An 11837-nucleotide genomic window follows, 5' to 3' on the forward strand; every position below is an offset into this window, starting at 1 on the left:
TGCACCTCCTACCCAGAGCTCCCCCCTCCACCCCTGACCCCTGGCTTTTCAGAAAACCTTTGTGCAATGACGCAGGGGGAGTTAGGAAAGGCCAGACGTGGAGGGGCGGGGGGTGGGGCTCCCCGACACCACTGTGGTACCCACGGCTGGCAAAGACTGCCTCTAGGCTACCACGCAGCTGCCTCATCCACCCCCGTGTCGGGGGCAGAGGTCACCTGCCGCGGAGCCTCTGATCGCCTGCAGAGGGTTGGCATCTTCCACCTTTGACCTCCAACCCAGGCTGGGCCAAAATGGAGAACCTTTGAGCTCCTGCGGTTAGAGGTCCCAGTGTCATTCCCCCCTCTCACAGAGACCCGTGATCGATACCCACAGCTGCTTTCTACGCCCAAGGTGTTCAGCCACTGTGCGTGAAGGGCCTGCTGGCTGCTTGGCACCTTCTTGGCAAGGGAGCCCAGTCGTGAGCGAGAGACAGGGCTTGGCCTGAAGGAGCTAACATTCTTTCTTTCTTAAGATTTATTTATTTAGGGGCCAGCGCCGTGTGTAGTAGGCTAAGCCTCCACCTGTGGTGCCAGCATCCCATAGGGGCGCCGGTTCCAGTCCCGGCTGCTCCACTTCCCATCCACTCTCTGCTGTGGCCTGGGAAAGCAGTGGAAGATGGCCCAAGTCCTTGGGCCCCTGCACCCACGTGGGAGACCCGGAAGAAGCTCCTGGCTCCTGGCTCCTGGCTTCAGCCTGGCCCAGCTCTGGCTGTTGTGGCCATTTGGGGAGTGAAACAGTGGATGGAAGACCTCTCTTTCTCTCTCACTCTGCCTCTCAAATAAATACATAAATCTTAAAAAAAAAAAAAAAGCTTTGTGTATTAATTTGTTTGAAAGGCAGAGAGGGAGAAAGAGAGAGAGAATCTTGCATCTGCTGGTTCCATCCGCTGTTTCACTCCCCAGGGCTGGGCCAGGCTGAAGCCCGGAGCCTGGGAATTCCATCTGGGTCTCCCACAGGGATGGCAGGGGTCCAGGCACTTGGGCCGTCACCTGCTACCTCCCAGGTGCATCGGCAGGGGGCTAGAGTGGAAGCAGAGCCGTGCAGGTGCGGGAAGCTGGCCCCGCAGGTGGCAGGTGGCAGGTGGCTACTTCTCCCGCTGCGCCACAACCTCAGCCCCGGGATCTAACAGACTAAGGGGGGAGACAGCCAAGGCCCGGGATGCACGAGCACAGGGTAGCATCTGTCGGAATGTTCCAGCAAAGGCAGATGAGGCGTGCAGGGTGGGAGGGACAGGGAGATTTAGTCCTACTGTCACTGTTTGAATAGGGACCTGAAGAAGGTGACGGAGTGTGTTCCTGGAGGAGGGAGCGAGCCTGCAGAAACCCTGAGGCTGGAATGTGATTGGCAGGTCCTGGCAGGAGGCTGATGTCACAGCCTGCGGTGGGAGCGGGGCGGCAGAGGTGGGGGGCGCGTGCTCCCGGACCTGTGGGCCCTGACAAGGGCCTGGGTGTTCTGAGCAGAGGAGGAATCACTGACTCCTGACTCGGGTGTTCACAGGTCCCCGGGGGCCGGGGGACTGCAGGGAGGTGGCGAGGAGTGGGAGGGAGCCGAAGTCTGATTTCTAACACGGGTCAGAAGGCAGGGGTTGGGGCCAGCGCTGTGGCACCTGCCGCAGGTTAAGCCACTGCGTGCGGCCATGGTGTCTCGTGTCAATGCCGGCATCCCGTGTCAGAGCGCCGGTTCGAGTCCCGGCTGCTCTACTTCTGATCCAACTCCCTGCTCATGCACCTAGGGAAGCAGCAGGGATGGCCCAAGCGCTTGGGTCCCTGCACCCACGCGGGAGACCACGATGGAGCTCCAGGTCCTGGTATTGGCCTGGCCAAAACGACCATAACAGCTGGGACCAGGAGCCAGGAGCCAGGAGCTCCATCCGGGTCTCCCACGTTGGGGTGGGGGCCCAAGCACTTGGGCCATCACTGCTGCTTTCCCAGGTGCACTAGCAGGGAGCTGGGTTGGAAGCCAAGCAGCCGGGACTGGCACCGGCGCTCTGATATGGGTGGGGGCATCGTAGGAGGCCATGCAGCTCCCTGCTGCACAGCGCCAGCCCCTGGAATGCACCGTGTGTGTGTGTGTGTGTGTGTGTGTGTGTGTGATACTTTATTACTATAAAGAGATCAGACTCCCTGTATTTCACAGGTACGGCTCTAAGAACACAATCAAACTTCCCTCCTCCTCCGCCCTCACTCCCCCAACCCCCTCCTTCCTTCTCTTTTTTTTTTTCCTTAATTTTTACAAAGACGTACTTCCAACGCACTCTAGGATCGCAGGCTTGGTGCACCACGCGCTGTAACACTAGCAGGGAGAGGCGGGGGCCCACACCTCCAGGGGAGTGTTACACAGGGCTCCATCCACAGTCCAATCTACCGCCCGCTCTCTAACGCCCCTGCGGTGCCTGGCAGGTACCCAATAAGTCAGCAAGCAACCAAGTGCTGTTCCAGCATCTGCCACGCTCTCTGGGCCACGGGGCAGACCTGCGAACCGGCCTGGAAAGCCGCAGACTGGGAGAAGCTGGTTCTGAAGGATGCTGCTGGAAGGGAAACTGGAGGGTGGGGGGCGGGGCGTGAGCTGGAGGAGATCCCGCGGTAGCTTCTGAAATGTCGCTTTTACCACACGCGTGTGTTGCTCTGCAAATGGATAATCAACCAGTAAATATGCTCTCAGGGTGGAAAGCCAATGGCCCAGGGGCACACACACACACACACACACACACGCTTGCCATCACGAATCACCGGAGAAATGCAAATCCAAGCCCCACAGCGCTGTCGCCTCACTCCACTCCCCCGATGGCTGAGGTCCCCCCAAACCTTCGCGAGTGCTGGGGAGGGGGCAGAGAAAGCGGAACTGGCCACGCACTGCAGGTGGGATGCAAATGAGGACGGGTGCGATGCCAGCAGCATGAAGCCCCCCCCCCCCATGGGGAGAACAGGGGCAAGCAAAAGCGACCGACCGGCCGGCCAGCAGGGAGGCCACCTGGGCCCCACGCTGGTCTGCGAGGTGCTTTTGTTTTTTTAAGATTTATTTTATTTATTTGTAAGGCAGAGTGACAGAGAGGAGGAGCTGCACAGATAGGTCTTCCCTCTGCTGGTTTCACACCCCAGATGGCTGCAACGGCCAGAGCTGCGCCAGGCTGAAGCCAGGAGCCGGGAGCTCCATCCGGGCCCCCCGCGTGGGTGCAGGGGCCCCAGCCCTTGGACCGCCTTCCACTGCGGTCCCGGGTGGCGCATCTGGGTTTGATTCCCAGCCCCTGACTCCGGCTTCCTGCTGGTGCGCACCCTGGGAGGCAGTGGTGACGGCTCAAGTGCTTGGGTTCCGGCCACCTGCTTGGAGACCCGGATGGAGTGCCTGGTCCCAATTTCACTGCTGCAGGTGGAAGCTCTCTCTCTCTCTCTCTCTCTGTGCCTCTCAAATACATTAATAAAAAATATTTATAAAACAGCTAAAAATAGGAACACCATATAATCCAGCAATCTCACTACTGGACTTATCAAAGGAAATGAAATCAGTGTATCAGAGAGATACCTGCAGGGGCCAGCGCTGGGGTGCAGTGGGCTTAGCCTCCACCTGTGACACTGGCATCCTACGTGGGCGCCGGTTTGAGTCCCAGCTGCTCCACTTCCTATCCAGCTCCCTGCTAACGTGCCTGGGAAAGCAGTGGAAGATGGTCCAAGTATCTGGGCCCCTGCACCCACGTGGGAGACCCGGATGGAGCTCCAGGCTCCTGGCTCAGGCCAGTTGTGGGCATTTGGGGCGTGAACCAGCGAACGGAAGCTCCCTTTTCTTTCAAATCATTTAAACAAGTCAAGAAGTCTTAAAAAACGCCATTTGAGTGTTTGCTTCGCTGCCAAGCCTGGTTTGTTTTGCCTCCATTATTCATCGAATTTCCCACCCGAAGGCACTGACTGTGGCCAGCAGACCAAGTGGCCGTTTGCAGAGCTGGGTGCAGAGACCCTGGTCTCCAGGTGGCCAGCGCCGGGCGGGGTGCGGAGGCGGCTGCGGGTTCGCGGCGCCCCCTGACGGCCACGCGGGGACCTCTGTGAGGCGCCGACCCGGGGCGTTTGGAGTTCGGCCGTCTACGCTCTTCGCGCTGACCTTGGAAAGCCGGACTAGGAGAGGGCACAGGCCTCGGCCGACGGGGTGGGCACACAGAGAGCTAAGCTGAGGGGCTGCAGGGGGACACAGCCCCGTCCTGGGGCACCCACGCGGGAGGACCCGGTCAGCACATCCAGACTTCTCAGGGCTTTCCGTGGGAGTTTACGTTTTTAAATTTTTAAAAATTTTCCCCGATTTATTTGAAAGGCAGAGAGGCAGGCGCATCCCGCACCCGCTGGTTCACGCCCCAGATGGCCACCTGGGGCCCCGCACTTAAACCACCTCCACGCTACTGAGTCCAGAGAAGCCACCGCCAGCCACCGCCTCCAGCATTGAAAGCTACGAGAGGGGCGTGGCCTACAAAGCTGGACAGTTATTGGCTGTGCTCCCTTGAGTGCCCGCCCCAGAACCGCCCAGCCATGGGCGGGCCATTCTTCCAGACTTCATGCTCATTGGCTGGATCAACAGCGGGCTCTTTGAGCCGGGGGAGCCTCATTGGCTGGATTCCTAGGCGCCGGACCAAAGTGGGGGGACCAGGCCTATGGGGGGTGGGGCTTCTTGTTGAGGGGTCCCGTTCCCCAGTGTAGAAGAGGGTCTTTAAACCAGAAGTGAAAAATGGAACGTGGGAGTTAGTCCTGACGCGGAAGTCGGGGGTGGGGTCCGCGCTCTGCTCCACCCACTCCTCCTTCCAGCGCTGTCGCGCACGTGACGTCATCAGGAGGCGTCGCGCCCGTCCCGCGGGAGCCTTGACCTCCCCGTGGCGTGGGGACCCGCGCCGCGATGCTGCGGTTGGTGCTGGCCGGAGCACGGGCCTGGCTTCGGCCCGCCGGCTGCCGGGTGAGGCCGGAGAGTGGGGACAGGCACAGAGGACCAAGGCTGGGGGGCCCGGGGGTCGTCGCTTACTCTCGCCCACCGCTTGCAGGGCCTGGACTCGCTGGCAGGAGAGACAGCGCTGACCGCGGAGAAGCCGCAGCCGGCGGCGAGCCCAGGTGAGCGCCAGGGGTCGCCCGGCGCGGGGCTGGCGACGGGGGCCCCTGACCCTTGATCCTGACCTCTTGATGGCCCCCGATCGCCCTAGGTCTCTATGAGCCCGTGCTGCGCAAATGCGAGCTCCCGGTGTCCGCGCCCCGGCGGCCGGTGCAGGCCTGGGTCGAGTCCCTGCGAGGCTACGAACAGGAGCGCGTGGGCCTGGCCGAGCTGCACCCCGACGTTTTCGCCACGGCGCCCAGGTGAGCGGCGTGGGGGTGGGGGGCCGTGAGGGGGCGGGGCTGAGAGCCCCAGCTACCCCGCCTGTCAACGAGGGATGCTGGTTGTCCCTGCTGCTGGTTTGGGCCAAGGTCAGGGCTGAGAGGTGACAGAACACTGTGGAGCTCGACTGGATTCCAACCCTGCCTTCCCCTGGTGTGCCTCAGTCTCCCCATTGTGCCAGACCTCGGGAGGTTGCTGGGTGACTGAATGCCTCCCCCCAAGTGGCTGCAGCTGGGCCCGGGCACTTGGGCCCTCCTCCGCTGCTCTCCCAGGCGCATGGGCAGGGAGCTGGATCGGAAGTGGAGCAGCCGGGACTCGAACCGGCGCCCGTAGGGGATGCCAGTGCCACAGGCGGCAGCGGCTTCACCCCCTAGGCCTCAGTATCAGCCCATAATTACCATTATAAAGACGTTAGATGGGGGCCGGCTCAGTGGCACAGCAGGTGAAGCTGTCACCGGAGACACCAGCTTCCCATATCTGAGCAACCGGTTCAAACCCCAGCTGCTCTGCTTCTGATCCGGGTCCCTGCTGATGGGCCTGGGAGAGCAGCGGAAGACGGCCTGCACCCACGTGGGAGAGCCAGATGGAGCTTCTGGCTTCAGCCTGAGCATGTGGCCATCTGGGGAGTGAACCAGCGGATGGAAGACCTCTCTCTCTCTCTTTCCTCCTCCTCTCTGTAACTCTGCCTTTCAAATAAATAAAAAATAAATCTTTTTATTAAAAAGCCCTCTGTGGCTCGCACGGTGATGACTCCACCCAGCGATGCACTTCTCACAGCTGGTCCCCATCACACAGCAACATGGAAAAGCCTTGTATGGCCAGCTGTCATTTCTGCACGTGGCACTGGCCACATGTCACGTGTACAGAGGCCACGTGTGACCAGCGTCTGTGGCGTGGGACCCCCGGCCATACAGGGGGTGGCAGAGACAGGTGAGCTCCTGTCTCTGACTGCTGGAGCTGACCCCCGCAGGCTGGAAAGGAAACAGCCCGGGAGAGTATTCCAGGCAGCGGGGACAGCAGGTGCAAAGGCCCTGGGACCGGCCTGCGCCTCGCAGAGTGGCCACTCGGCGGCTGCCGGTGAGAGATGCAGTCAGAGAGGGCCGGGGAGGTCAAAGGGAGGACCCGGGGGTCTTGCCTTAGCGGGAGGAGGAGGTCTCAGGTCTGCCCCCTCCCCCACAGGCTGGACGTCCTGCACCAGGTAGCTGTCTGGCAGAAGAACTTCAAGAGAATCGTGAGTGCCCCCTCGGGTGGAGCGAGGTTGGGGGAAGGAGGGCCTCACTCTCTCTCCTAAAGCCCACCCCCATGGGCATACCCGTGGGCCTGGAGCTAGGCCAGAGCCCACCGCCCCTGGGGAGAGATGAACGGGCAGTGGCACCTGTCCATTTGTGGCCGTGGGCAGTCATCCTAGAGAAAGGGACACCTGACGTCAGGTCTGCCGTGGACATTAACCAGATCCAGGGCGCCCTGGAGCGAGGGTGGGGACGACAGGAGCAGGGTGTGCAAAGGCCCCGTGGCAGGCACCGCGAGGAGCCCTGATGAGGACGTGGGATCAGTCCAGTCAGAGCCTCTGCCTCTGCCCCGCCTGCCTTGGGCCGCCCAGCTTCTCCCCCTGCTCCCTACCTCCCGGCCCCCCAATGCCCTCAGAGTAAAGGCCCAGCCTGGTGCCCACGGCCCTCAGGACCCCCGGCCAGAGGTTCCTGAGCACCCGCCTCTGTGAACACCATCGTCCTCCCCGCCCTGCCCCCAGCGCGCTGCGCCCTGGTCCCTGCGCCCCCTGGGTGGTGGCCTCCCAGCTCGCCGTCCCCCGGGGCTGCGGGGACCCGAGCCCTGCTCCCCTCGCACCCACAGAGCTATGCCAAGACCAAGACGAGGGCGGAGGTGCGGGGCGGCGGCCGGAAGCCCTGGCAGCAGAAGGGCAGCGGGCGGGCTCGGCACGGCAGCATCCGCTCCCCGATCTGGCGCGGAGGTGAGTGCGGTGGAGGCGGGGCGGGGCGGGGCCGGACTTGACCCCAGCAGGTGTCCCGGGCTCACCTCACTGCCTCATGTGGGCGGCGACGCTGGGACTCAGGGACTCAGCCCCTGCAGACCCTAACCCCCCCTGCGGGGACCACAGGGGGCAGAGAGCCCCTCCCTCAACGCGGCCCCTCCCTCCCGGCCCCCATAGCCCCCTGTGCTGTCCTGGAAACAGGCGCGGGGTGACTCCGCTTCCGGGCGCCCGCTGCATCGGCCCGGGGCGGGTCTCTGCCCTCACAGGCCTGTGTCCCCGCAGGAGGCATCGCGCACGGCCCGCGCGGCCCCACGAGTTACTACTACATGCTGCCCATGAAGGTGCGCGCGCTGGGCTTGAAGGTGGCGCTGAGCGTCAAGTTGGCCCAGGTACGCCCCCCACCCCACCCTCACCATGCCACGCCACGGCGCGCCGCGCGGGACCCTGGGGGCCGGAGTGGGCTCGCGGCGCGGGGCCCAGCACCGCCTTTCTCCCCGCCAGGATGACCTGCACATCGTGGACTCCCTGGAGCTGCCCACCGCGGACCCCCAGTACCTGACCGAGCTGGCCCGCTACCGCCACTGGGGACCCTCGGTGCTCCTCGTGGACTTGTGAGGGCGCAGGGCGGCGCGAGCGCGGGCGGGGGCGGGGGTGGGGACCCGCACTCCGGCTTCGGCCTCTGCAGCGCTCACCTCCCACACTCACCTCCGGGCCCGCGTTGCAGGACACACGAAGGGATGCCCCAGAACGTCGTGGAGGCCACGGCGGGGCTCAAGACATTCAACCTGCTGCCAGCTGTCGGTGAGCCGAGGGCCCCGTCCGCTCCCCAAGCCCCCAGGGCACCCCGCTGCTAGGCTGCTAGGTCCTCACCCCCGCCCAAGTCCTGCACCTGCCACCCGACTTCGGCTTTCCCCCAGAGCGTGCTGCGCGGCCGCGGCCAGCAGAGGGCGCCTGTGAGCCCGAGTCCCGCGCCTCCCGCGCCGGGCGCGCTCCTTCCCCCGCGGGACCGTGTACGCGCGGTAGGGGAGGGGGCGCGGCGGCCCCGCCCGAGCGTCCCCGCCTGTCCCTCCCGTCGCCAGGCCTGAACGTGCACAGCATGCTGAAGCACCAGAGCCTGGTGCTCACGCTGCCCGCCGTCGCCTTCCTGGAGGAGAAGCTGCTGTGGCAGGACTCGCGCTACGCGCCCCTGCACCCCTTCCGCCTGCCCTACCGCGACTTCCCCTGAGCCCCGGGGCTCCGTGTCGCCTCTCTTTTTCTAAATAAATAATAAAGTTTATTTTTTACCCCGAGAGAGTAAGCAGGCCAGCTCAGCCGCTGCGGGTTGGAACAACTCTGCGGGGCGTGCCGGGCGTGTGGCTTACGGAAATTGCCAGAAGGGACTTGTCCCCGGTGACTCAGCCCCGAGCTGGCTGAGGGCGGCCCGCCCCGGGCACTGTCGCGGCGCCCGTCCTCGAGGGTGTCTGCCTGCCGTGGCGGGCGATCAGCAGGGCCTCCGGTCCCTGGGCCTGGCGGGCGCCCTGTGCAGATCTGGGCGTCCCTCAGACCAGTGTCCGCTATGCCCACGCAGGGGCAGGGGCGCGCCCGTGGCCCAGCAAGGCCGGGTGAAGCTGCCCACTGCCATTCCCGAATCCCTTCTGGGCACTTGCTCAAGTCCCGGCTTCCGATGCAGCTCTCTGCTATGGCCTGGGAAAGCAGTGGAGGATGGCCCAAGTCCCTGGGCGCCTGCACCCGCGTGGGAGACCCGGAAGAAGCTCCTGGCTTCAGCCTGGCCCAGCCCCAGCTATTATTGTTATGGCTGTTTGGGGAGTGAACAGGCGGATGGAAGATTCTCTTAACTGTGCCTCTCAAATAAAGACAGAGTTGGCCGGCGCCGCGGCTCACTAGGCTAATCCTCCGCCTTGCGGCGCTGGCACACCGGGTTCTAGTCCCGGTTGGGGCGCCGGATTCTGTCCCGGTTGCCCCCCTTCCAGGCCAGCTCTCTGCTGTGGCCAGGGAGTGCAGTGGAGGACCCAGGTGCTTGGGCCCTGCACCCCATGGGAGACCAGGAAAAGCACCTGGCTCCTGGCTCCTGCCATCGGATCAGCGCGGTGCGCTGGCCGCGGCGGCCATTGGAGGGTGAACCAACGGCAAAGGAAGACCTTTCTCTCTGTCTCTCTCTCTCACTGTCCACTCTGCCTGTCAAAAAAAAAAAAAAAGAGAGAGAGAGAGAGGTCTTCCATCCGCCGATTCACTCCCCAATTGGCCGCAACGGCCGGAGCTGTGCTGATCCGAAGCCAGGAGCTTCTTCCAGGTCTCCCACGCGGGTGCAGGGGCCCAGGGACTTGGGCCATCCTCCGCTGCTTTCCCAGGCCAGAACAGAGAGCTGGACCGGAAGTGGAGCAGCCAGGACTCGAATCAGCACCCATATGGGATGCCGGCACTGCAGAGGGCAGCTTAACCCACTACGCCACAGCGCCGGCCACTTAAACTAACCCAGGCACTGTGTCCCTATTGGAGTGCCTGGGTCGGGTCCCCGCCCCGTTTCCAAGGCCTCCTCCCTGCGCACGCGCGCCCGCCCGGGAGGCAGCTGTGATGGCTCGGGTGCCTGGGCCCCCACCGCCCACGTGGGGGACCGGGATGGAGGGAGTTCCAGCTGGGGGGGGGGAGGGGCTGTGTGGGCCCAGCTGTGGCGGGCGTTTGGGGCGTGAACCAGCAGGTGAGAGAGTTCTGCCTCTCTGCCTCTCAAATTAAGAAAGGTTTAAAAATAAAACAATTAAAAGCAGAGGGCCGTGCCATCAATGAGCAGATAAAGCCCGAGCCAGCGTGCAGGCTGCTGGTGTGTCCGCGCCACGCTGACCTGACCCCTGCCAGAAGGGAAAACAACGCGGGTGGTTTACTTAACGGCGCCAGCTCCGCCCCCTGCCCCCCTGCGTGGGCGGCCCGGGGGAGGGGGCCCTCTCAGCTGGGCCGCCCTGCCACTGAAAACATTTCTGGAATGTCTCTCTGGGGATTGCGTCTGTACTCCCTGCACAGCCAAAGCTGCCGAGTCCGCGGGGTGTGGGTGCCTATCCCCGATTGTAGGATATTCTCCCACCCGCTGGGTCACTCCCTCGGACACAACAGCCGGAGCTGGGCCAGGCCGCAGTCAGGAGCCAGGAGCTCCATCCGGGTCTCCCACGTGGGTGGCAGGGGCCCAAGCACTAAAGCCATCAGTCACCTGCCACCCACCTCCCAGGGAGCTCTATGGGAGGAGTCGGAGTATTGAACCGGCTCTCTGGTGTGGGATGCTGCACCAAACACCCTCCCCCTTGGAGCTGGCTTTTAATAAAAGGACCCCCGGGGCTGGGGCTGGGGTGCACGGGTCCACCGCTGGCAGTGCCAGCACAGGTGCACGTCCCAGATGCTCCACTTCTGACCGAAACCCCTGCTGATGCGCCTGGGAAGGCGGGGCGGGGGGGGGGGGTGGCCCTAGCACCTGAGTCCCTGCCAGAGACCCGGATGCAGCTCCAGGTTCCTGGATCCTGCCTGGCCCAGCCCTGGCTGTTGCAGCCATCTGGGGAGTGAACCAACGGGAGGGGGTGGGGTGGCGGTTGCTGAGTGTGGCTAGGAGATGCTGTAACCCGGACCTGGGTTTGCTGGGTTAAACTGTTACCCCCTATCAGCTGCGCCTCTCACTAGTGCTGGGGGTGGGGGGAGGAAGGTGGAGCCGGCTCCCAGCCTGGCCTGAGCTAGAGGCGCAGGCCATCAGGGAGCAGCCACAGGGACCCTGCTCACGGGTGTTTTCTCTCCTAAGAAATCCTGCCTCGGGGCCGGTGTTACGGCACAGCCCGTTAAGCCACCACTTGGAACATCAGCGTCTGTGTCGGACAGAGCGCTAGTTCGAGTCCCGGCTGCTCCACTTGGAATTCAGCTTCCGGGCCATGCACGTGGCCCAGGTGCTACCCGTGGAGGGGACCCAGGGGGAGCTCCTGGCTCCTGGCTTCAGCCTGACCCAGTGCTGGCTGTTGCAGTCATTTGGGGAGTGACTTGCAAATAAATAAATACATCTTAAAAAAAGAGAGAGAGAGAGAGACTGTGAGAGCGAGGAAGAGGGTGCGGCCCCAGGCAGAGCCGGGGACAGAGCCCAGAGCACTCGGGAAAACTTTCAGGCCACGAGAAGGAAGGGAGGAGTCGGCCACGCTGGGGATGCCGGGAGGGACATCAGGGCTAAGGGAACTGCAGGGCGGCCCCACGGGCGCTCAGAGCGGGAGCGGCGATGCCCACGCTGGGGCCAGGCCTCGGCCGCCCCAGCTCTGTGTCCAAAGCCCCTGTTGGCCCCAGGCACGCTCCCTGGCCGGCCTGAGCCCGCCTGGCAGCCAGCAGGAAGCCGTGCCCTTCCCGCAAATGGCGACAAAGCGCTGGCAACGGCTGCTTCTCTTTGCAGGGAACCGGCGCCGAGGGGGCCCAGGACCAGGAGGCGCGCGCCCCTGGGTCCCCTGCCCGCCATGACCCCACC

At 63.9% G+C, this 11837-nt stretch overlaps 1 protein-coding gene across 2 annotated transcripts; it reads left to right on the forward strand.

The window, feature by feature from the left end:
• The first annotated feature begins 4835 nt into the window (after positions 1-4835).
• On the forward strand, positions 4836-11398 carry MRPL4 (mitochondrial ribosomal protein L4). 2 transcript variants are annotated; one of them, XM_089316420.1, is made up of 9 exons: positions 4836-4965; positions 5051-5117; positions 5207-5357; positions 6556-6607; positions 7225-7342; positions 7646-7752; positions 7865-7974; positions 8088-8164; positions 11136-11398. In XM_089316420.1, exons 1-9 carry the CDS (start codon positions 4909-4911, stop codon positions 11174-11176), a joined length of 780 nt encoding a protein of 259 aa, XP_089172546.1. In that variant the 5' UTR covers positions 4836-4908; the 3' UTR covers positions 11177-11398. The 2 variants fall into 2 exon arrangements, with proteins under 2 accessions (XP_089172546.1, XP_051694045.3); XM_051838085.3 differs by lacking the exon at positions 11136-11398 and adding an exon at positions 8443-8652.
• The last annotated feature ends 439 nt before the right edge of the window (positions 11399-11837 follow it).

This window comes from Oryctolagus cuniculus, chromosome 16, assembly GCF_051225735.1.
Source record: "Oryctolagus cuniculus isolate XC-2025 breed Fujian yellow rabbit chromosome 16, ASM5122573v1, whole genome shotgun sequence".
NCBI classification, from domain to species: domain Eukaryota; kingdom Metazoa; phylum Chordata; class Mammalia; order Lagomorpha; family Leporidae; genus Oryctolagus; species Oryctolagus cuniculus.

What these genes read in the sequence shown, in the direction of transcription:
- MRPL4 (XM_051838085.3), top strand. Translation starts at nt 4,909, where the DNA reads ATGCTGCGGTTGGTGCTGGCCGGAGCACGGGCCTGGCTTCGGCCCGCC. An exon ending in GCAGCCGGCGGCGAGCCCAG is followed by an intron (nt 5,118 to 5,206) that starts GTGAGCGCCAGG and finishes CGATCGCCCTAG; the next exon opens with GTCTCTATGAGCCCGTGCTG. An exon ending in CTCCCCGATCTGGCGCGGAG is followed by an intron (nt 7,343 to 7,645) that starts GTGAGTGCGGTG and finishes GTGTCCCCGCAG; the next exon opens with GAGGCATCGCGCACGGCCCG.